This window comes from Colobus angolensis, unplaced genomic scaffold, assembly GCF_000951035.1.
Source record: "Colobus angolensis palliatus isolate OR3802 unplaced genomic scaffold, Cang.pa_1.0 Scaffold123, whole genome shotgun sequence".
Lineage (NCBI taxonomy): Eukaryota > Metazoa > Chordata > Mammalia > Primates > Cercopithecidae > Colobus > Colobus angolensis.
This window is the reverse complement of record NW_012113475.1, coordinates 6,247,615-6,273,158: the sequence shown is the minus strand read 5'-3', so window position 1 is coordinate 6,273,158 and position 25,544 is coordinate 6,247,615. Positions and strand designations below refer to the sequence as shown.

General features: G+C 37.8%; 1 protein-coding gene across 3 annotated transcripts in view; it reads right to left on the bottom strand.

Annotated features, from left to right (window-relative positions):
* The window catches only part of LOC105505130 (PDZ and LIM domain protein 5), a 128,495-nt gene extending 103,177 nt beyond the window's left edge, over window positions 1-25,318 (bottom strand). For 2 of the 3 annotated variants that reach the window (XM_011932843.1, XM_011932850.1), the window contains exons 1-2: window positions 25,185-25,318; window positions 21,794-21,931 (exon numbers count right to left, since the gene is read on the bottom strand). In XM_011932843.1, coding sequence (XP_011788233.1) covers window positions 21,794-21,889 — 96 coding nt within the window. In that variant the 5' untranslated portion in view covers window positions 21,890-21,931; window positions 25,185-25,318. The remainder of the gene's footprint in view (window positions 1-21,793; window positions 21,932-25,184) is intronic. The other variant, XM_011932833.1, reaches the window with a different exon arrangement.
* Between the last annotated feature and the right edge of the window lie 226 nt (window positions 25,319-25,544).

Genomic DNA, 25,544 nt, shown 5'->3' with positions numbered 1-25,544 from the left:
CAGTCACAAAATCAAATATTATTTTAAATTATACTACAAAAGAATTGATGCCATAAGTAGAATACAGATTTCCTTGATTAGTAACTTTACACTGACTTTTAAGGAGGTTCATGAAAGACTATACTAAAATAAAATTTTATAAATACAGTTGACTCTTGAACAATGTGGGGATTGGATGTGCTGACCCCCAACCCCATGCAGTTGAAAATTCATGTGTAACTTTGACTCCCTAAAAACTTAACTACTAATGACCTACTGCTGACCAGAAGCCTTACTGGTAACACAAACAGTCAATTAACATGTATTTTGTATTACATATATAAATACTTTTTTTTTTTTTGAAACGGAGTCTCGCTCTGTTGCCGAGGCTGGAGTGCAATGGCATGATCTTGGCTCACTGCAACCTCCGCCTCCCAGGTTCAAGCAATTCTCCTGCCTCAGCTTCCTAAGTAGGGATTACAGGCACCAGCCACCATGCCTGGTTAATTTTTGTATTTTTAGTAGAGACAGGGTTTCACCATGTTGGTCAGGCTGGTCTACTCCTGACCTCATGATCCGCTCGCCTCAGCCTCCCAAAGTTCTAGGATTGCAGGCGTGAGCCACTGCGCCCAGCTGATACTATAAAGTAAGCTAAAGAAATCATTCTATTTTTAAAAAATCATAAGGAAGAGAAAAAATATTCACTATTCATTAAGTGGAACTGGATCATCAAAAAGGTCTTCATCCTTGTCATCTTTCTTCATGTGGAGTAGGCTAAGGAAGAAAGGAGGGATTGGTCTTACTGTCTTGGGGTAGCAGAGGCAAAAGAGGTGGAGGAGGTGGAAGGGGAGGCAGGACAGGCAAACACAACTGGTGTAACTTTTATTGTAAAAAATCCTCGTATCAATGGACCCATGCAGTTCAAACCCACGTGGTTCAGGAGTCAGCTGTATATATAAAACCATAAGCCAAAATTTCTTAACTTTTTTGTTTCATTACATTTCTTGTATTACTGACCATTTTAAAAACTATTTTAAAATAAAAGCCACAGTCTTACTCTTTTCCTCCAAGTTTCAACTTTTAAAGAAAACCATGGAGAGAAGTCAAAAAGGCCAATTCCAAAAAAGGAAGTGTCTCTCAGATAACACAGGTCACTTTCAATACTTGAAGAACATTTAAACACACAAATCAAGAAAATGTTCTGTAACGTTACAGAAGTGTATCTCCAAGCTGGACTGCATGCCAAAATTTACTAACTCATATTAACTTAAATTGCCCTTTTACTGCCTCTGGGTTGAAAATCTTTAAAACTATTTCCTAAATACCAGGACATAGCAAGGCTGGCTCTACTGAGAGCAGCTGTAGTCAAAGGCCACCCAAGATACCCCAACGACAATATGGCCAGAAAAGAATGGATAACTGCCAACAGTAACTCTACCCAGATCGCTAAACCTAATAATTCCTTTCTACCACTCTTCCCTCACCCCATCTCCTTCCAACAGACACAAAACAATATCATGCACAAACTTTTGAAGACATAGAAGCTGGGAAGGGACATGTATAGATGCTTGAAGTAAACACTAAATCTCTATCTTAAAATATTAACAATCACAGAATCCATAATAACATTAACAACAGTTTATATTTGCATTGCATAGTCTGTCAGATAATGTTCCAAGTGCTTCAAAAATAGGAACTCAATAGTCACAGGAACTCTATAATATAGACATACCATTAATAACTATTAACAAATAAGAAATAAGAAAACTGAGACCCTGAGTTTTATAACTTACTCTAGGTTACACAGCAAGAAAGTATCATTACTGCAATTTGAACCCACAATGGCTGGCTCCAGAATCCAAACTCTCAAGAGTTGGGATATCCTGCCTTTGTATCACTGTATTTGTTACCTCTCCTCTAAACTATCAACACATACGCAGGAAAAATTTAGGTATGAAACCAACACTGTAGAACAACATACAACCAAAAAAAGGATGATAAAGGTCTTTATATACTCATGATGGAGGAAGATCCAAGGTGTACTGTTACATAAAGAATGTCAGAAAAGTGTTTTCACAAATATTCACAAAAATGTCCACAGTAGTTTTTTCAGTAGTTGGATTTTAGGTTTGGCAGGGAGTTTCATTGTTTTGTTTTCAGCATTTTTGTTGTCATTGTTTCCTATGCAGTTTCAACTGGAATATATACATGTATAATTTTTTATAATCAAAAAGTAAATTTACATTTTCTTCCTCTAGTTATAAATTATTATTTACAAAAAAAGACAGCAAGAGAAAGGGACTGACTCTTAATAAAAATAAAACAATTCTTTAGGCTTTACTGTTAGGTGGCCAGAAAGGTTTGGGTTAACTAAAAACAAAGTCACATTCCTATCCACCCAAGATAAAATAATCAAAATATGTAATTATAAATAATACACAATCAGAAATAATGTGTGTGCAAAATCAGGTTTCAGGGTGTTTGTTCAACAGTTAGTACTAAATTATCAAGTGCATCCACACTTTATTCTCATGAGACATGTAGGCATGAATTATATTTATGACATATTTGTTTTTAGTTTAGAAACGATACAACTTTAAGAGTTACCTAACAGTTGAAATGACCTAAGAGCAATCTATACCAAATCTTTACAGTGATTGTGCATGTTTTAAGAGAAGGCATAACACAACTGCCTCATAGTTACTGAACTGGGAGGTGATTTGCCAATTCTGACAAACTTTACACTGTCTTGAAATATAGAGGCTATGTCCTGGTAAATCTGTTCAATTTAGTTAAAAACCATACTACCATAATTAAACAAATCCCCGAGGTAATTTGTAAAACTCCAGATAAATATGATACTATTTTTTCTCCTATTTTTAAAACCATCTTAACCATTTTTAGATGTATGCCATTTTAAAATGTGTAGTTAGTAATGTTAAGTATATTCATATTGTTGTGCAAAAGAACTCCAGAACTTTTTATCTTGCAAAACTGAAACTACACTCATTAAACAACTCCCTGTGTCCCCCTGCCCCTTAACCCTGGTAACCATCATTCTACATTTTTCCTACTAGTTTTTACTTTTATTTTCATTTAAAGAAAGACTATAACTTGAAGTTGAAAAGAATTAACCCTAATGCAAATACTCATCATCATTTCTAGGGAAGGACATATTGACCATGAAACTCAAGAGTCCATTGTTTATTTGCAAAAAACCTGAATTATCTAAAAACCCAATGCAAGACCTTAAAGAGCCTGCTAAATCAACTCCCAAATTGTGTTGAAGAAAGTACTTCCTTAACAGAATTACTGAAAATTAAGTTTTAAAACTGTTACCAACTCTAGAGAGGCATATCATCTGCATGGCATTCAGAGCACTACCATTAAACTGAATTTAGAAAGTAGTTCTCCATTAGAATAAATCCCTCCTTTATACAGGAACCTCCTTTGAGGAGAAAATTTCTTGCATTTCTTGTCCCTCCTTTAGGTAAAAAAAAAAGTCAGGGGAGGGCAGAAGTTTCATTGACCCAAAGGGTAATAAAGTTGATTATAAAACTTTTCAATGGGATAACTTAGATAATTGTCTAACAATAATAAAACTTAAGGAATCAAAGTTGATAAGAAAAATAATTTGGAAAAACTGCCCCTTCCCAAGAAAATACTTAGCTATTTTTACTGAAAATGTCAGTTTGCTTTGGTGGCTCATGCCTGTAATCCCAGCACTCTGAGAGGTCAAAGCAGGAGAATAGCCTGAGTCCAACAGTTCAATACCAGCCTGGTCAAAATAGCAAGACCCCATCTCTACAAAAAAATTTCAAAAAAATTAGCTGTGCATGGTGGCATGTGCCTGTAATCCCAGCTACCTGGGAGGATGAAGTGGGAGGATCCCTTGAGTCCAAGAGATGGAGATTACAGTGAGCTGTGGTCATAACTGCCTTGGTGACAGAGCAAGACCCTGTCTCTAAAAAATAAAAACAAGAAATAAAATTTTAATAAAAATAGTCTAATGACTACCACAGAAGTCAAGACAATTGGTCTGTGGCTACCAGTTCACCAGATAAATCAGCTGTCTTCAAAAGGTGTAAATGGGCCAGGCATGGTGGCTCACATCTGCAATCCCAGCACTTTGGGAGGCCAAGGTGGGCAGATCACCAGAGGTCAGGAGTTTGAGATCAGCCTGGCCAACATGGTGAAACCCCGTCTCTACTAAAAATACAAAAATTAGTCAGGCGTGGTGGCGCATGCCTGTAATCCCAGCCACTCGGGAGGCTGAGGCAGGAGAATCACTTGAACCCAGGAGGCAGAGGTAGCAGTGAGCCATGATCACACCACTGCACTCCACCCTGGGCGACAGAGCAAGATTCTGTCTCAAACAAAAAGAAAAACAACAACAATAAAAAAAAGCGTAAATGAAATGTTTTAATGATCATCCATTGAATGACACCAGAGTTTCCCAAGAAAGGCTTCTGAAAGAAAAATTTAAAAAGCAATTTCAAATGTTATTTGACAAATCCCTAAACAGACTAAAACATTCGATACACTAATATGCTTAGAATAATCTGCCTGTTACTTTGGTGATTACCCAAAAGATAGTAAAATTTCTCAGCCTCCATTTTCAAGCTGAAATCTTGGTGTAAAGACAAAAATAATTTTATTTCACCTTAATTTTTAAAGTGAGTATTATTGTTAGCATGATGGCAATTAAAATAAATTAGTCACCACTCCATAAAAATTATCACTGAACTATGTATTTAATGTGACTCCACTTCTCATTCATAATCACTCTTCCTACATATCAAACAGTACCAAGAATGGAAGTATCACCACTGACTACCTTTTAAAACTTCAAATACTATTAATAATTAACATCAGTCCTTAATAAAACAACAATGCAATCAGCAGACACTTCAAACTTGAGAGAAAATATTTACCGCTTACGAAAAACAAACAAAACACTCACTATGCTGATAAGACCTTATTTTAATCCAAGGAAAAAGTGCTTCTGTCCCATCCACTAACCATAGTGCAGGATTTTAACACAACTAATTTTGAGAAGTAACTACCTTCAGCTCTCTAAAATCATCTGGGCTGGGTGTGGGCTCATGCCTGTAATCCCAGCACTCTGGGAGGCTGAGGCAGGCGGATCACGAGGTCAGGAGTTCGAGACCAGCTTGACCAACATGGTGAAACCCCGTCTCTACTAAAAATACAAAAATTAGCCTGGCGTGGTAGTGCACACCTGTAATCTCAGCTACTCGGGAGGCTGAGGGAGCAGAATTGCTTGAACCCGGGAGGTGGAACTTGCAGTGAGCCAAGACTGCCATTGCACTCCAGCCTGGGCGACAGAGTGAGACTCCGTCTCAAAAAATAAAATCATCTCTTGCCATTCTCACCCTCATTCTGTCTGCTCCAGCCATTGGAGCCTTGCTGTTCCTTGAACAAGCCTCAAGGTCTCTACCCTTTGTCCTGAATACTATTCCTGGACTTTATCCAGATCTCTGCTCAAATGTCACCTTATCTGTGAGGCCTTATTTGCTCACCTTCTGCAAATTATGTAACCTCCATGCAACTGCCACTCTTTCCCTATACCTCTTTGTTTTGCTCCATACCATTTTATCACCATTTATTTTTGTTTATTTTCTCTTCTTCACCTCCCTAAAACATAGATTTGAGAGGATACAGACTTTGTTTTATTCACTGCTGTATCTTTAGTTCCTAGGACAATGTCCTGCATATAATAAATGTTCAATAAATATCTGCGGAATGAGTAAATAAATCAATGAGCGAGCAATAATAATTTACATTTGTATGACTGAAGTTCAGAGTTGCTAAATTTTATAATTTATTTCATAAAATTCACAGAGATTGTAACTAGTGTGACAACATACAAATCTCCCAACTTTATCTATAAATGCTGCATTTAGGGAGGCACTCATCCTAGTCCAGCTGGCCACCACCAGGGATACAAGATGGCAAGATAAGGAGCATGGTGACCTCTACCCAGAGGCAACTGATGTTGCAAAAACACCTAGAATGCAATAGTACAAATGGCAGGTACATTGCTTAGTTCATCTAGTCTACACTCCTTCCACTTACATATTGTCTCTTGTGAATTCACCCTTCACTACAGAAGAAAACTGTTCCCTACAGCAACTGCCTACCACCAGCAATATTGTATATCATGCTACTTTAAAAGAATCTAAAAAAAAAAAAAAAAAACACTACACTGAATGGCAATCACTGTGGAAAGAATGTCTAATTGGCGGTACTACTGGTGCCAACTCTCCTTCAAATCTCTTTGAGAGTTTATGCCAGACCATGACAGATGGAAGAAGGAAATGGACCACTCATTCAACAAATATTTACTATGTACTGACTATAAAGAAGAGACTTCCTAATTAATTCAATCCAAACTACAGGTTGTGTGTGTGTGTGTGTGTCTGTGTGTGTGTGTGTGTGTGTTTAAAAAATTGGTTCTAGAAAATCCTACATAAAAACATTCAAAAAAGAAGAGCAGAATTGAATTTTGAAGATGGTATTATCTAAGAAGTGAGGCATCTAGAAATATTATTTCAATAATAGTTTCAAAACTGTTTCAATTACGTATTACTAGTAAATACTTATAAGGTCTTTATAAGTATAAACACTTATAAGGCCTTTACAATCAAATACTTTTAAGGTAACTTACATTGTTATTAGGTAACCTTAACTGAATACTTGCCATGTACCAGGCACTTCTAAAAACCTTACAAGTGTTAATTTATTTAATTTTCTCAACAATCCTATGGTGCAAATATTTTTACCCTTATTTGACAGGTAAAGAACTTGGGGCACTGTTCAATAATTTGACCAGTGGTATTACAGCTGGTAAATTACAGAGGCACAATGCACACACACAGGCATTCTGTTCCAGGGCTGGCACTTGTAATAACTACAATCAACAGCCTGTAGAATATAGTTCACTAAAAATGTAATCTTAAAGTGGTATGTCGGGAGAAAATATAAATCCTAAAAGACTGCTATGAAAAAAGCAATACAAAATACAATACTAATATATGAGCTTTGATAATAAAATGTTTACAGATATTTGACCATTCATCACTATATAATCATGGTTAACTGAAGTTTTTTTTTTTTTTTAAGCTAGAAAGTTAAGTACTATTAGATTACTTTAAATCTAAGATAAAATCTTTTACAAAACTATCGCTCAAGTAGACTTTATGGTGTATTATGTTATGTTTAATATAACATGTAATTTATAAGTTGGTTTTAAAGTAGTATTTTGCAACTATACCCCAAAACTCACAGAAAAACTTGCTACCCTGAATTTATAAAAAGCTGATCTTGAATACTGATATGGCTTGGCTGTGTTCTCACCCAAGTCTTGAACTGCAGCTCCCGTAATTCCCACATGTCACGGGAGGGACCCAGTGGGAGATAACCGAATGATGGGGGTGGTTCTTTGCCATGCTGTTCTCATGACAGTGGATAAGTCTCATGAAATCTGACGGGTTTTTACAGGGGAGTTCCCCTGCACATGATCTCTTCTCTTGACTGCTGCCATGTAAGATTGACTTTGCTCCTCCTTCATTTCCACCATGATTGTGAGGCCTCCCCAGCCATGTGGAACTGTGAGTCAATTAAACCTCTTTCCTTTATAAATTACCCACTCTCTCATACGTTATTAGAAGTGTGAGAACAGACCAATACAAACATGAAGTATGAAGTTATATAATTTACTACTTCATAATGTAGACATTATTATCTACTACTGAGGATCTAGAACTATATGATATTGATGACATTTTTGTCAATTACAATATGTTTCAGGCTGAAAATCTGAATTTACTGAAATCAGACATTAACTCTAAGCAAGTGATCTCTCTGAAAGTTCAGAAATGAAAAACGTATTAAAACTTATACACACTAGACACACTAGAAATAATAAAAGAGATACAAAATGCAACTCTTGGCATTGGCTATATTAACCGACCAACTGGCTAAAATATTTTTTTAAAAAATAGGTATATTGTAAAACTTTTTTCAGCTCAACAGATCTGACCTAGAATAAACATCCTAACATTCACTCTGTTTTTGAGGCAAATTCTAATAAATGTGTTACCAGCATAATTTGTAAACAACTCCTGAATGTGTATGCAACATTTCTTTATTAAAGTAGAAAAGGTCATAACATCACAAGGAAATGAAAACAGAAGCCATCTGGGAGACAAGCTGCATCTTACAATAAAAATAACACAATTTAGGCCAGGCGCAGTGGCTCATGCATGTAATCACAGCACTTTGGGAGGCCAAGGCAGGTGGATCACAAGGTCAGGAGATCAAAACCATCCTGGCTAACACGGGGAAACCCTGTCCCTACTAAAAATACAAAAACGTCAGCTGGGCGTGGTAGCACGCGCCTGTAGTACCAGCTACTCAGGAGGCTGAGGCAGGACAATTGCTTGAACCCGAGAGGTAGAGGTTGCAGTGAGCCGAGATCACGCCACTGCACTCCAGCCTGGGTGACAGAGTGAGACGCCGTCTCATAAAAAGAAAAAAAAAAAGGAAAAAATCTAAAAGAACACAAAATAGGAACAATTTAATCAGTGTGCAACTAATCAACAAATAATCATGTATGTATTAGAACTATAACAATTTTCAAGACAAACATATATTAAAATGAGTGTTTCATTTCCAAATAGCCACCTCAAAAGGCTATACAGTTATTCCTTTGCTCAAAAAAAATTTTTAAATTCTTGACCTGGAATTTCTATCAAAAGCAATTTATGAAACATGCCAGCCTGGAGATATGGTAAGATCACAATAATAGCAACCCACTCTCTCTAGCCCAGCTCTAATCCAGAGGAATCAAAATCTATCTAAAATCCCCAGGTGTTGTCCTACCATGGCCTCCAGTGTTACCCTCCTCATTACCAGGAACCTCTTTATCTCTCATCCTGGCACCAGACATACTTCCTATTCTCACTACACTTTCCTCCTTGCTCACGGCATTCCTGCCACACTAGCTTCCTTTCTATTTCTTGAACACATTCAGCTCTTTCCTGTCTCAAGGCCCCTGCACTTGCTAATCTCTGTGCCTGCAATGTGTTTTCCCAGCTCTTCGCATGATTAGTTCTCATTCTTAGGTCAATGCTGCCTCGTCACAGGGCCTGTCTTGACTGACCAATCTAAAATGAAACTCTTACCCCTAAACACCCATCCCTTTCCTCCAGTTATTCTCTGGCACATCCCTTATTAAATTACATTGCTTGTGTGTGTGGGTTTTTTTTTTTTTTTTTTTTACTTGTGAGTTACCACTCCCCCTTACTAGACTATAAGGTACATAACTTTGTTTTGTTTATCGCTGTATTTTCAATGCATACAACAATACAGAGCACATAGCTGACACTCAATAAAGACACAGAATAAATGATTCTGTCTGCCACTACTACTTCTATGTCTGCCCCATGGGTTCTATAAATCCTAGTCTAGAAGTTCCTGGCAATCTTGACATAGGCTGTGTGATCAACGCTCATCTTTTCCTTTCCTAGATCTGATGACATTTATGTCCTCTCCTATGCCCAGTCTCCTTCCCACATTTCATATCATGTTCCATGTGGCCTTTGTCAGAAAACAGAAAAGCATACTCTATATCCAAGGCCCAGAACATGGTAAGAGATCAATAAATACATGTTGACTAACACCCCTTCTTAAGGCTCTGACATGTGTCATTCAGAAAACCATACCAACAGGACATAACCTGCCATACCGAGAATTTACCCACTTTTCCTAAAAGATAGTAAGTAATAACAGTAAAATCTACAAGGACTAAGTTTGACTATACCTCAATTATCTTTTCCCTAAATTTATTCTCATGAGCCTTTGATTTCTCATCCAAACACACACCACACACACATACATACCTAAAAACAAAACAAATAAAAACACCTGCTTCTCTTAGGCTCTCCTAATCTCCATATTATATCCAGACAAGTCTCAATATGCACATGTACAGAGCATAGACTAGGTTTAGTTTTCTTTCTCTTTTTATGTCTTCTCTTAAACAAAAGACATAGAAATTGTGAAAATTTCAAGCAGTACAAAAGTGCACAGATGCCAGGTACCATGGTTCATTCCTGTAATCCCAGAGGATTACTTGAGCCCAGGTGTTTGAGACCAGCCTGGACAACAAAGCAAGAGCTCATTTCTACAAAAAAAATGTAAAACATTAGCGCACAGTGGCGCGCATTTGTAGCTCCAGCTACTTGGGAGGCTAAGGCAGAAGGATCACTTGAGACCAAGAGTTCAAGGCTGCACGGAGCTCTGATTGTGCCACTGCACTGCAACCTGAGTGGCAGAGCAAGACCCCATCACCAAAAAAAAAGTGCACAGAGGGAAAAAAGTGAAAGTTCCATCAAGCCCATTGCTCAGAACAGCTTCTAACTTCCACTTATCGAGTCATACAAAAATCAGTTTCCTTACTTTATAACTAAAAATTTGCATTGGTCTTAACATATCTGAGTTATTAGGTTCAGTTCTGGGAGCTGACTTGAAGAGACAATTAAAACCTAAACTACTTTTAAAGGTAAATGCTAAAGGATGTGAAGATAGGGAACCTGTCATGAGAGAAACATTTGAAGAAATGGCTTCTTAAAGAATATCCACAAGACTCAAAGGGAAATATAACTCATTCACCTATTTGAAAGGCTGTAATGTGCAAACATGCATGTTTGTTGTGCAGGGCACTAAAGAACAGAAGTAGAACTGTTGGGTCAGAAAGACAAAAAACAAATCCTGGCTGACACATGGGAAGACCACCTTGGGAAGTAAGGGTCTATCACATAATGTAACCTCTAGGGTATTTCCTAGAAACTTAAAATCCTGATTAGGATTGAAAGCAAGGAAAACCAAAATATTTCATTAAAACGTTTCATCAGGCCAGGCGCAGTGCTCACGTCTGTAAACTCAGCACTTTGGGAGACTGAGGTGGGTGGATCACGAGGTCAGGAGTTCAAGACCAGCGTGGCCAAGATGATGAAACTCTGTCCCTACTAAAAATACAAAAATTAGCCAGGCGTGGTGGCGGGTGCCTGTGATCCTGGCTACTCGGGAGGCTGAGGCAGAGAACTGCTTGAACCCAGGAGGCGGAGGTTGCAGTGAGCCAACATTGCACCACCACACTCCAACCTGGGCAACAGAGCAAGACCTCATCTCCAAAAAAAAACAACAACAACAACAACAACAAAAACACAACTTTAATTCTATCAATCAGGCACATTAACAAATCTAGAAGAAACTTGATTGCAACCACAATCCAGCTTCCCATTCGTCCTCTATTACCACTGTGATCATTAATCAATAGTTACTGCACATGTACTAGGAATTCTAAAGTAATCTCAAATAAATAAGACTCGGGGGTTTTCTTGAGTGATAAGAGAGGCTCATGATCTAACAAAATACATGAACTATTAATTATATTTAAACTGTACTGCTGTGAAATCTAATATGGAGTACAAATATTTGAATTGCTCTCTCTGGCAATGGCCTTAAAAGGCTGTAACTTGTTTAACTTTAATGTAACTACTTTATCATTAGGTATAAAACAAAACCTAGTATAGCCAAGGATTTCTCTGTAAGTCTTTGGTAAATCTAACATTCAGTATTAAGTGTTAAAGCATTAAAATATTATAAATAGCATGCCAATTTCAAAGTCCTCCAGATCTTTGATTTGTCATAAAGGTGTTTACAGCATCATAAACATAACTAACACCTGATGTCATCTATTATTAAAACTGCCATTTACTTCTAAAACAGATTTGACCTATGGTGACTGAACTCTGAAAAACCAGGAAGAGGCTGGCATTTGGAGAAAAGCAGATCTGTCACATTATTTAGTCAACTCCAGTTCAGACTGCAAGCAACTTACCCTTAACTTTTTTGCTGAAATGATCTAAGTAACAAAAGCTCTATAATAAAATTGTTTTGTTTGTTTTTACAAAAACAAAGCTATATATGGTCCTCAAACATAAGTACACAAAATGGAACCCAACTGGTGTAGGAGAAACATCTAGAAAGCAAGTTAAAAATGTGGAAACTAATGAATCCCTAATTATCCTAAATTCAAAGTCTGGGTCAAAGTCCTATAATCTACACTTTTAAAGTCTCATTGATGATTCTGACTACGTCAGTCTGGAAACCAGTTTTTTTTGTTTGTTTGTTTGTTAATAATCTCAGTTACCCCCATACATACAAGTTTTCGATTCTCTAGGATCTATTCTCTGGTTAAGAAACACACAGACCTGGCCCAGTGGCTCAGGCCTATAATACCAACACTTTGGGAGGCTGAGATGGGAGGATCACTTGAGGTCAGGAGTTCGAGACCGGCCTGGGCAACATAATGAGACCCTGTCGCCACAGAAAGTTAAAAATTTAGCCAGGCATGGTGGCATGCACCTGCAGTCCCAGCTACTTGGGAGGCTGAGGTAGAGGTAGGAGGATCACTTGAGCCCAGAAGGTCAAGGATGTAGTGAGCTGTGATAGTGCCACTGCACTCCAGGCCATGCCACAGGGCAAGACCCCATCTCTAAAACAAAGGGGGGATAAAAAAAGACAGACACACACACACACACACAAATTTGGCTATCCCTAGTGAAAGCTGTCATCTATTCCTCGGAAATAAGAGCATAATAGGTAAATGCATTATTACTACTCAGTTTGGCTGGTTTCAAATCCTGAGCCTAACCAATTACTAGCTGTGTAACTTTGGGCATGTTACTTAACCTCTCTGCCCCTCAGTTTCTTCATCTCTAAATCAGAGATTTAAAATCATACTTCCTGGCTGGACAAGGTGGCTCATGCCTGTAATCACAGCACTTTGATAAGCTGAGGTGGGAGTCAGGAGGTTGAGACCATCCTGGCCAACATGGTGAAACCTCGTCTCTACTAAAAAAAAAATACAAAAATTAGCCAGGTGTGGTGGCACACGCCTGTAGTCCCAGCTACTTGTGAGGCTGAGGCAGGAGAACCGCTTGAACTCGGGACGTGGAGGTTACAGTGAGCCGAGATCATGCCACTGCACTATAGCCTCGGTGACAGAGCGAGACTTCATCTCAAAAAAAAAAACAAAAAACAAAAATAGAATAAAATAAAATCATACTTCCCCATGGGGCTGTTATGAGAATTAAATAATTGAACATGTACAAAACATCTAGAACAGGACTTAAACAGTTACAAGAGCTCAATAAACATTAGCATATTTTCATTATTATCATTGTTATTATTTAATACAGGAAAGAAAAGAGACAGAATTGAACTGGAATAGTCAAACATTTCAAAGAGCAAAGGATACATGAGTGTTCCTTAAGGGAGAGATAGGGCTTTAGGGATGGTAAGAATAAACAAAAGTAGTATGCAAAAAGAATAAAAAGACTAAAGACTTCAAGGTTCAAAATTGGCATTTTGGACTATAAACTTATCAAGTTATATTAAATGGGCCCATTTATATGCAACTTGAAAACCAACCAAAGAAATTTAAGTAATAATTCAAAAGATAATGGGAAGCTCATACAGTTCTTAAATAAGGCAGTAATATATTAAATAGCGGTTTCTAAAATTATTGCCTAGTCAAGATGCTAGCCTGAGGATAAGGAACCAGTCTGAAGGAGGATAAGCCATTCAAGAATTTTGGAAACACTTTCATCTGCTAAAATATCAAAGAATCACTCAGAGAACTGGACACCAAATAAACAGAATCTTCCAGAATAGATAGAGGTACAGATAAACAAAACAGAGACATCTACCCTAAAAAGATCAAAACAACCATTTGTAGGATATTTGCAAGTGAGTAGCATAAAGATACTTCAAAGGAATGACCAAAATCATGAAAATTACATGTGTAACATGATAGCTAGCTAGCTAGCTAGATACAATTTCTTTCTCCAGAACATTTCTAAAGGGTCCTGGTTAAGGGACAAAACATTTGTTTTCTAAAGGACATTTGTCCTCCACTACTGTTTTCTCAGAAGAAAAATACTTTCAGAACAAACATACTCATAGTCTGCTCTGGCTAGTGTTATACAACCTTACTAAATCTCTTAATTTTACCACTTCCAAAAGTTAATATCCCAGAAATCATTTGAAAAATACTGGACTATTAATTAGATCTCAATGGAACTGAATCACAACACTTAAATCCCTGATCCAATCAATGGTAAACAGCATTGAACTGTTAATGTCATTACAATAACTACTTTCTCTTTTCTTCAATTAAAATTTAGCCAGGACAATTATCATGAAGTACAGTGGCCATTGTTAAATCAATTTCTGGACCTTGGGGAAAAAAATGCTTAACAATTCACAGAATTCAAATAACAAGTGTTGCAAATTCTTCTGTAATTCAAAACTCTTCTCATCATATTTAACATTTACAGCAACACACTAAAGGGAAATTCCTCCTTCCCTCACCTTTACACACACACACATATGGGCAAAACTTACACTTCAGTGTCAGTGAAAGCACAAGACTAGAAAAAAATCTATCAATAGGAACTGATTTAAAAAATTATGACAAATCCAAACACAATGTAGCAGTAAAATAGGAATGAAGCTATATTTACTGATGTTGGGTTCAGTGAACAAAATGCCAAAAAAATAAGTATTTCTATTAAGCATACTATTTGTGTTAAAAGGAGGGTGTGGAGGAGATATACTTATACAGATTATCTCTGGAAGTATACTACTAACACAGGTTGCTTCCAAGAAGAGGAAATGAACAGTAGGGCACCAGGAGACATTTCCCCCATATGCTCGTGTATCTTTTAAATTTCGAACCATATGAATGTCTTACCTAAAGAAAATTAGGCCGGGCACAGTGACTCATGCCTATAATCCCAGCATTTTGGGAGGCTGAAGCAGATGGATCACAAGGTCAGGAGTTCGAGACCAGCCTGGCCAACATGGTGAAACCCCATCTCTACTAAAAATACGAAAAAATTAGCCAGGTGTGGTGGCGAATGCCTGTAATCCCAGCTACTCAGGAGGCTGAGGCAGAGAATTGCTTGAACCCAGGAGGCGGAGGTTGCAGTGAGCCAAGATCACACCACTACACTCCAGCCTGGCCGACAGTGAGACTACATCTCAAAAAAAAAAAAAAGAAAGAAAGAAAAAGAAAAAGTAAAGAAACTTTAAAAGGGAAGAGAGCTTGTGAAGGCTTAATCAAGAAGATTTCTTAAGTAACAAATCTGAAACACTGCAGACTTTTAAAAATGTCCTCTTTATTTTCTTCTCTCATCTAACTTTTTCTTCCTCATTCCCTCCTATTAACTTTTCCAGTTCATTTTACTCTCCTCTATTTACACCTATTAGGGACATTTACTACAACTGCTTAGCCCAGTTGGGAGCCCAGTTACTAAATGCCAACAAGGTTGGTGAACTTTGTTCTAGTAATTGTCATAAAAAATGGGTGACAACATCAGCTATGAAAGAAATCTAAGTATTTACAGAAGGGTAGACAACTATACTTAAACAACGGGAAAGAAAAAATAAGAAAGAAGGTGAAGGAATAAGGGAATACTCATTCAATATTCTCTGCTTTGTTCATTCTTAGTTTATTACCTTTTAAAAAAACCTCTTAATAAAAACAGAGTATGCTAGAAAAGTGATTTTTCCCTCTCTGTTAATTAAGGAACCAAACCTGCACTCTCAACAAGACTATACAGTGGCCCAACACACAGAATACCTAAAGAATCAGTAGACACTATGGTCACTGCTCTTTAGTTACTTAGTGTTTTCTCTTTTCATTCCCATTAGGTCATTTATTTGCAAATAGATCCACATATTGTTATTTCATATGCTAATATCTAGTTTATCAAATTTTATATCAAATACTCAATATATTTTGCATCTCAGATACTGAGATAAAGGCCTAGAGTCTCATCTACCAAAGCTGAAACATAATTATCTCTCATAAGACGCCAAAGTAATAACTCCTTTCTTGTCTAAAGCAACGTTTGCTTCTAGAAATAACTTAATAATAACTGATTTGTCCTCCATACAGTTGTAACTGGGGGAAAAAGACATAACTGGTCCTGTGGTACAGGGGAATCTGGGTAAGAACTACTGCTAACAGGATGTCACAGACAAAGACCACTGCTCAACTGTGTATTCAAATGTAGTGTGACTAGCAACTATCATAAAGAAAAGCTCTTTGCCTCAAAAATTCTAAAAAAAATGGAAAGCTCTTAGGCTCCAAATTATTAATAATCATATCTACCTGTATAATACTTTTTAATTTACAAAGCATTCCCATACATCAAAGAAAATCAGAAGCTCAAATTAATGAACTGATTTTCAAGCTAATATTTAAATCCAGGTCATTCCAATATATAGCAGTACCTTATCTATAATCTATCTATTCTTAGTTGAAGTAGGTAGATATACCTAACTCATAAGTAGATGAATAGGTTATACGAAAACGTTCTTTCCCAAGGTCTAAAGTGCTATTTTTTTTCTTTCTTTTTTTTTTTTTTTGAGGCAGGGTCTGGTTCTGTCGCACACACTGGAGTACAATGGCATGATTACAGCTCACTGTAACCTTGAACTCTTGGTATCAAGTAATCCTCCCACCTTGTCCTCCCCAAATGCTGAGATTACAGGTGTGAGCCACTGCGCCCCGCCTGCTAGTCTTATTTTATCCTAACCCTACAGCGGTTTCCTCCATCAAGATACAAAAGTCCTGCCTACCAGTAACATTTCTCTTAATAACTTTTCAAAATGTCCAACGTTTACTAAAATCAAATAAGCCCCTTTTTTTCTAAAACTCCTAATTTTCAATTAAAAAATATAAGATTTTCATTTCTTTACAAATCATAGAGCAGAAAAATTTATCCAGAATTATATTGAGATTCCTAGCATTTGTGACCACAAAACATATAAAACTACCACATGGGAAAAGACAGGTCTCTGAACCTCACACAAAAAGCAATTAATATTTTTAAAGCAAAGTGAACATACATGTGAAATATACATCATATAGTTATACAAACTAATTTTCTAACTTGGCATAATGACAGGGTAGCTGGGAGGGAATACAAAAGAAAATACTCGAGCTTAAAATTAACAATGAGCCCATTTATTCAAGGTAGGATGGCTCTCTCATTTCAGCTTGAAAGGACTCAAAGTCTTTCTGTCTTCCTCTAGGAGGGAAACTCTGCAGCTGGCAGGTCTGGAGAATCACTCAACTATATTCACAGCTTTATTTGGAATCAAGTGATGGCAAGAAAAGTCTTCATCTTCACTATGCACTGGACAACACGGAGAAATGCTGACTTTGAGGTGTTTAAATTTCATCCTTTGAGCATCAGTTCAATTAATTGCTCCTAAAGGAATCCAACCCCCACGAACAATAGATTTACATCCACTGAAACTGAGAAACACTTATCAGAATCTGTCATTTCATAGAATATTGACTTGTGACAGGTCTTACGACACTGTCTAGTTCTATAGCACTGTGCTTATTTATTTTCCATCCAACCTTTGTACTCCCCACTTTGTATCTTCTTCAGTGGCTTCTAGGAAGTATTACTATAACTACTGAATCAATGAATTCACAGCAAAGTGTTTCACAATTCTTTCTTTGTTCTGTGTTAGACTCCCAAACAGGGCTCCATAATCCAAGCAATGATAAGTTTCTTCTGCTTTTCAAATCCAATTAGAATTCTGTCCAAGCTTATAACAATTTATCCTCCCCTAACTCTTGAGAATCAAAGTCATTGTTATTTAGATGTTAAAAAGTTTGACCTAATTCTTATCTCTTAAAGAAACATCTTAAATGCGTTTACAGAGAATTGGGAGACCATCTTCAGGTAATCCAAATATTGACAGTGAAGAAAAGAGCCCAAACAAAATGAGAAAGTAACACACAGAAGAGTATTTCAACTTTAGGATATAACAACTTAAAAGATGTTACTCACAAATACATAATCTTTCTTATAATTTCATCATGAAGAGTATCAACTGGCCAAAATATAGCCTTGAATTATCCAACAAGTCTCCTATTTCTTGTTATAAAATACACTGGCAAAACCCAACAAACCCACACTGTTACAATGAAACCCATCCTCACATTCCATGGCTTCAGGGCAATTCCATAAACACAGGGTCATAAAAAGACAGCCTGCAAACTTATGTAGCCAGCACTCCATTTTAAGGATCGGAAATTAAATGACATGTGATCATCCAGCTACAGCAACCTGAGGATCTTTTTAAAAAGCTAGTAGGAACTGCCAATCTTATCTTAGAAATCCACCCACAAAACAGTACACAAAATTCATACAATACAGATGATGAAGAAATTTGAGTACAACGTGAAAATGTTATAGCTCGTATGTTTTAGGATACAAGTTGTATTCAGCATATTCACATGCTGATACAACAAAATTTAAAGAAAATGGAATGTTCAAGTCCCTGCTAGTGGCTTATTTATCTCAAAACACAATTCCATACACCAGAGCTCCAATGTTATAAAGGAATGTAAATGACCCTTTGGAGTTCAACATAATAATACCTAATCAGAGGAAAAATTGTAGTTTTGAACTCTAAAGATGCAGATTCCCAGCTAAGTACAAACTTCTAATTTTTTTTTCCTTTCTTAATTTTAATGGACAGTAAGTTAAAAAAAAAACATAATTGCTATGTTCCCTACAACTATGGGGGTTAAATATTCAATGTTTCAAGTCTCTAAATAGCTTTCTTTGTAAAGTTTATAATATTATTATAAAAGATAATTGAGAGACTGCCAGACCTTGCTAGGAATTTCATATGCATTATTAAAGTAAGTGAATCATTAAATTACATGTTTTAAGCACACTTTCCGGTTTTAATTGTTTCTTGATACTATTAATTAAAGAACCCAATGACCAGTAATATCCCAGTAATTTTACATAATTAAGGCAGAAAAAGTATAACCAAAGAACTAATTAAGATGAGAGTAAGTTAAAAATTTATAACATTAACAATCTTACCACAATATAAATTAGTTATTAAACACAAACCTTTATCAGGCAATGTTACAGGCATATTTAAACCACACAAGGGGTTAAAAATAACTACAATGAAAGGCCAAGAGCCTAGCAGCCCAATTGAGCCAACATTCCCTTCTCTCCTCCCCCTCCCCTTCCAATCCTCTCCAGTCCAGAATGAATTGCATGCCCCACTGCACAAGGCCCAAAAAGGTCACAGTAGATGGCAGAGACTTTTGTAAGAGAACAGAAATAACTCAGCAGCTTTGTTACCATAGTCTCTTTTAATCAGTATGTTCAAAATCCTTTAATTAGCACTCTGTCTACACAAGGAAAGCATTTCTTCTGTGCCAGGGGAGGGCACGTATGTATGTACACAGTGTTCTGTTGTATCAGCATCACAACATGGAGCTAGTACCTCAAACTGTCTGCCAGGAAACTGAAGCACATGAAACTTTTTTAAAGGCACGGTACCACGAAATTCACATACATACTCTATTTGCATTTCTATTACCACACAACAAAGTGGTAATTAAGTTTGGCTCATTTAGGTGTCAATTTGTTTCTGAACTTTTTTTCAGCAAAAAAGTAAGCATTTGAACTAAATAATAACTCTATTTAGATAACTAAAGTAGAATATTTAAAACATAAAAATGCTAACAAAACATAAAAACCAATAATACTCAAAGATTGCTTCTGGTCCCATAATAGATCATCAGTAGAAGAAATAAAATACCAACTCATTCAAACAGGAATAAATCACATGACACATTTTCACATGGATGCTTTACATTTAAAATTTCATCCAACCATGAAAGGTGTTAAAACTTGCAGGCTGGATTACATATACATATTTCCTTATAAAATCTAATTAACTGAAATCAAGGCAGAAATTGATGATAAATTAAAGATACCTTTAAAAAAATCCACAGCCAAGAAACAAAGGAAACCCCATTAGTAAAATGGGATCTGCAGTATTTTAATGAGGATAGTTAGGCATTAAAAACTTATTTTTAATCTTTCAAAATGAAGTTGGATACACATATAAGATGCAGAAGTATGTGTGTGTATATGTATTTATACATACATGTATACTATTAACCAAAATGACAATCTTCTAAATATCTGATTAAAGAAACAACCTAACTAAATTTAAGGTAAAGTGAATTATTAAAGAGGCAGCACAGCATAACTGCTGGAAAGCCAGCTCTTCCATACCAGCCATGTGAGCTCACAGCACAGTTATATACAATGGGAATAATATCACTATTTTGTAGGTTGGTATGATAATTAAATGAGATGATGCATTCATAACACTTGATAAAAATCCAAAAGTTTGTTGGTAAGACTGGCACGAAAATAGTATTTTCATGCATTGCACAAAAGTGTAAATTGGTACAACCTTTCAAAATGATATAGATACATATATTCACATATATATGTATGTACTTATATTTGGTATTCACTGCACCACTGTAACAGTAATATGGAAATGACATAAATACTCTTCAGTAGGGGATTGGTTAAATGTCACTTTCCCTATAAAAGAAAAGTATACAATCGTTTAAAAAAAACACACACACCTCCTTATATATTAATAGAGAATGATCTCCAGGGTAAATTATTGCAAAAAAACCAAAGTATAAAACAGTGTGGGCCAGGTGTGGTGGCTCACGCCTATAATCTTAGCACTTCGGGAGGCTGAGGTGGGCAGATTACCTAAGGTCAGGAGTTCGAGACCACCCTGACCAACATAGAGAAACCTCGTCTCTATCAAAAATACAAAATTAGCCAGGCGTGGTGGCACATGCCTGTAATCCCAGCTACTCAGGATGCTGAGGCAGGAGAATTGCTTGAACCCGGGAGGTGGAGGTTGTGGTGACCTGAGATTAAGTCATTGCACTCCAGCCTGGGCAACACAGCAAAACTTCATCTCAAAAAAAAAAAAACAAAAACAACAGTGTGTATAATATGCTACCATTTGAGTAAAAGAAGAATGGAAATTCATATTTATGTGAATATGCAAAAACAAACCTTTTAGAAACTTATATAAGTAATTAATAGTAATAATTACCTACTGGTGATGAAAGTGAAACAGTACCTGACATACAGTCAAGTCTCAATAAATAGAAGCTGTAATTACTCCTCTCATTAGTGCTATCATCATCATCATCATGAAAACACATCCTTAAAATATATACACAGAATACATTCAAACTAAATCCATGAGGTAAAAAGACAAATCTCAATTATTCATAGGCTGACTATCTAGTTGGAGCTCTAAGTCCTTCATTTCCTCTTCAAGGGTAAGTAGCTTCTGGCCATCTTACCATTGGCTATCACCTCCACAAGAAAGTGAGCTGAGGAAATAATTCCAAAACAATCATTTTATTCAATTTTGATCAACAGTTTTTAATAAACAGCTTTTGGAACTGAAAGAGATTATTAAAATCCCATAGCACGACCTTCGAAAATTATATTTGAAAAAACTAAGATTCAGAGAATTCCCCAAATTAGGGACAGCTCAAAAATGTACAGTCTGTTCTTAGTAAAATGCTTTTTCCATTGTATTATTGATAACATGGGGGAAAACAGAAAAGAAGTTAAATTGAAATCAGTTATCCTTGCTAAATCCACTCCCCTCATCCTTTATTATAGATAACCAAATTTGCCAAGGTCACATCCCAGGAACAATGACAGTAAGTAGAGTACAGGTCAACGGAGAATTAAACAACTCAGCCCGAGGACTAAGCACTGAATGAACATCTATAATAAAATCTGTAAAGTTTACTTACACTAGAGATTGTCAGAGGCATGTTGAAATCCTTGCCGCCTTGCAGCCGGAAACCCCAAGGAGCTGGGCCAACCAGTGACACACTGTAGTTGCTCATGGTTCTAATGGCTTAAAGTCCAATGACAGAAAATGAAATGTGCTGTGAAAGAAAATCAGATGATCAGCAAAAATATTTACCTGAAACCCCAGAACATAAATTATGTTTAGTATTTTGCTGGGGGGCTGAGAGGATATAGAAAATAAGTCTCAATTAAGTTCTTCATTAATTTCAGTTTAAGAACAGCAATCTGTGAGCTAATATAAAATTTCTACACTCATGGCAATTTCCATGGTCTAAAAATTCCGTATCAGAATACATTTCTAGATACTTAACCTGTTTCACAACTTGCTACAATCCAATTTTGCAGTTTCTTGCCTGCAAACTTTAACTCAAAGTACTTTACAATACTTCACTAATGTAGCAAGATTTTATTTCAGGTTGAATTCAAAATGATTTTCTCCCTCCCTCCACTTCATGTATTCTTGTGTCTGCAATTGACAAGAGTCTTTCAACCGCACTTACTTAAATTCTAAGTTACTCCAATATGTGAAAGAGACTGCAAACCAGTAGGCTCCCATTCACGCTTTCCAAATACTAAATTATTTACAATGAGAAGCTGTTTTTCAATGCACAAAACTATTCTCTCCAATCAAGTACTACAACTTGTATTTCCTCCTATAGGTACATGGTATTTTCCACACTTAAAGTGATATCTACTTTTCCTTCAGATAGTCAATGATAGGCAATACTCTAGTACAGTGATATGTCAGTCACAATCTGCTTTTTGTTTTATACACATACCTCACCAGGCAGAGAGTAAGCATTTGCTACTCAGTGAATAAGATTATGACTAAATACGGCAGAAGTGCAGGGTTAACCTTAATGCATTCAAATGGAATTGGCAGTTCAGAAAAGAACCAGTGCTTCGGTGCTTTCTTTTGCCTATTTTGCTGTGTGTGGTGATGACTCTCCTAGTAGCACTTTCATATAATTTTTAAAAAGCAAAAAAAAAAAAAAAACTTCGAGTTTCCTATTGGTTGTTATAACGGCAGGAGAGAGAGGAATGAAGTTTTATTTTGTTTTAATGGAATACTAAGAAACAATAATTCTAAGAAGTATTAAAAACATAAAAGATATGTAATTTTAGAATTTTAAGAACATCCTTCCTTGGAAAAATCTAAGCTATTCAACCAAATCACCACCTAATATTACCTGTCTTAAAATTTTTTTAACCCATTCAAATTTCTAGCCCATCACCCCAAATTCATAGTCGCAGACGTAGATATTTGAGCCATAGGTATATTTAAAGCAAACATTCCTTCTTCTCACAAAGGGAAAATGGGGCAAATCTTTCAAATAAACCTGGTTTTTAAAGAAAAATTATGTCAGGGAAAATAAAAATTACAGAAAATTGTATCAGAAACCGAAAAAGCTTTTCTACTGGCGTGGTAGTATACTGAACTACAAGGCAATAACACATTACTTAAGCATTGAAGTAACAGGCACAGAGCACTAAAAAAGATCCAAAGGCCAAACCGGAAGTCAAACTGTATATATAGGTGAAAAACTACTAGTGGGAAGCTAATAATGAGCCACACATCATTCAATTGCTTTCCCGCTATAAAAAGAGAAGATTTTCAGAAAACTAATAGAAGGACTGTCCTGATATTGACACAATACAAATCAGAAGCGTATAAAACCAACTGGTATTTCACAGCCAGCCTGCCCTCCTTTATTAACCTTTAACTTGTGTCTGGGGAAGAATATGAAAGTTAGGTTCAACTTCCTCTGACCCCATTCTTCCCTACAAGAAAATGTATTTCATTTGGATTATCAACCCACGTACATGCAACTTCCCTTTACTTGGGAATTCCCGTCCTAACTTCTCTTATTTGTTATTAAAATTCCTAGCACTGGCAAGGTCACAGCCACACTACAAAACCAGTGTCATTTCATTTTTAGTCACTTTAGTCATTTTAGTTCGTTCATTTCTAGATTCTTCTTCTGCTAGCTTCATTTGGAATTCATTTGGCTTAAAACAGTCTGTGCCCCAAGCAATGGCAATATTTTTATTGGCCTTTCCAAGACTCCTCCATCTGGTTATTAGTGCCCAGGCCCTTCCTCAAATACCAAGCAGGCAGGAAATAGCAGCATACTCTTTCAAACACGTAGAAAAGGTTGGAATTTCTGTATAGTTATGGATTTTATTTTAGGGAAAATCTAAACAATGTCTTTGCTCTAGTACTAGGGAAGGAAGCTTGGTATTTCCCATACTTGTATCTCAGCTTCTTTACTGAGCGGGGGAAAGGAGAACTCAAGATGAACTACAGAGAGTGACCAAAAAAAGGCCTGAAATTAAAGAGAAATATCTTGAGATTCTCTTTCCCCGCAATGGAGAGTGAATGTAGGTAGAGCTGAAGAACTAAAGCCACAGGCACAGGATGAAAGCAGCCGACAGGACAGTTTTCCAGGAGCGATTCACGCCTAGCCTTGTTTGCCAAATAAGGCTACCGAACGGGCCGTTTCCGTGGCAGGCGGGTTCAGACGTCCTCCCCGTCAGGAAGGCGGACTTGGGATAGGATCTGGCGATCACACCCTAAATCTGCCCTGCCCAGCGCCGCCACGAATTTTCTTTCCAAGCTCTGCCCTGTCCACACGCCCTTCCTTTTTCCACTTATTGTCAAACGCACTGAAGGCACAGTCTTACAAAAGCCCCAACAAGTACTCAAGTGTTAACAAAACTCGTGTTCATGACAGATGTGTTTCTTAAACAAGCTTTATTTCTGGACGCGCAGAAGTTTTCTCCAAACAGGTTACACAAAACTGTAAATATCTGGGAGAGAAATAAATGCTTCTCAGTAGCCTGAGAGCAAAGAAAAACTAACGCGCCTTTTCTGTTGAGTCCCGCTTCCTACCGTCCAAGAGCCTGGCGCAGGACGGGGCACCCAGACGCCACGGTGGTGCCCGGCGACGCCGGCAGCCGGGTGGGTGGGAGCGGCAGTGCCCGGGAGCCAGTCCTCGCCGGCCCTCACTACCTCCGGGCGCCCTCCCGCGTCCCCGTCTCCGCTACGCTGGTCCCGGTCGGCCCGGGCTGCGGGGACCCCAGGGCTCGCCCTCCGGCCTCACGCGGATTCCAGCGCTGCCCTTTCCCGGGCGCTCCTTTTCCCAAGCTGCTCTCCCACCTCAGCCGCTCCGCGCCCAGAAAGCACCTGAGGAGTCATCCCTGCGCAAGGAGCGCTCCCTCCTCGTCCCCAACCGGGCTTCCCTCCTCGCGCTCCGCGCACAGAGGCCGGTTCATTCCCTCTTCCCTCCGGAGATCCGAGAGGCTCATCGCCGGCCGGCCGCCACTCACCTCGGGTCCGGCGCGGAGCTGCCTCCGCCTCAGACAAGGGCTGACAAGTGACTCGCGGTGCGGGGGCTGTCCCCACCGCCCGCGGGAACTTCCGCCTCCTGGCTCTCCCTCGCCCCACCCCCGGCCTGGGACACGCCCCTCCGCTCCCGGCCACGCCTCTGGGCCAGTCCTAGCAGAGCCGCGCGAGGGCGGGGAAGGCGGCGGCGGAGCCGGGCGCACAGGCTTGCTGGGGCTGGCTGAAGCAGCTGCGGAAAGACAATTGCGCTACCGAGTTTCGGTGGGAGTAGTCTTAGCGGATTTTGAGCGCCACCTGGCAAAGGTCTAACGCTCCGCGCGTCCGTTTTGTAGTGGGTGCATTTT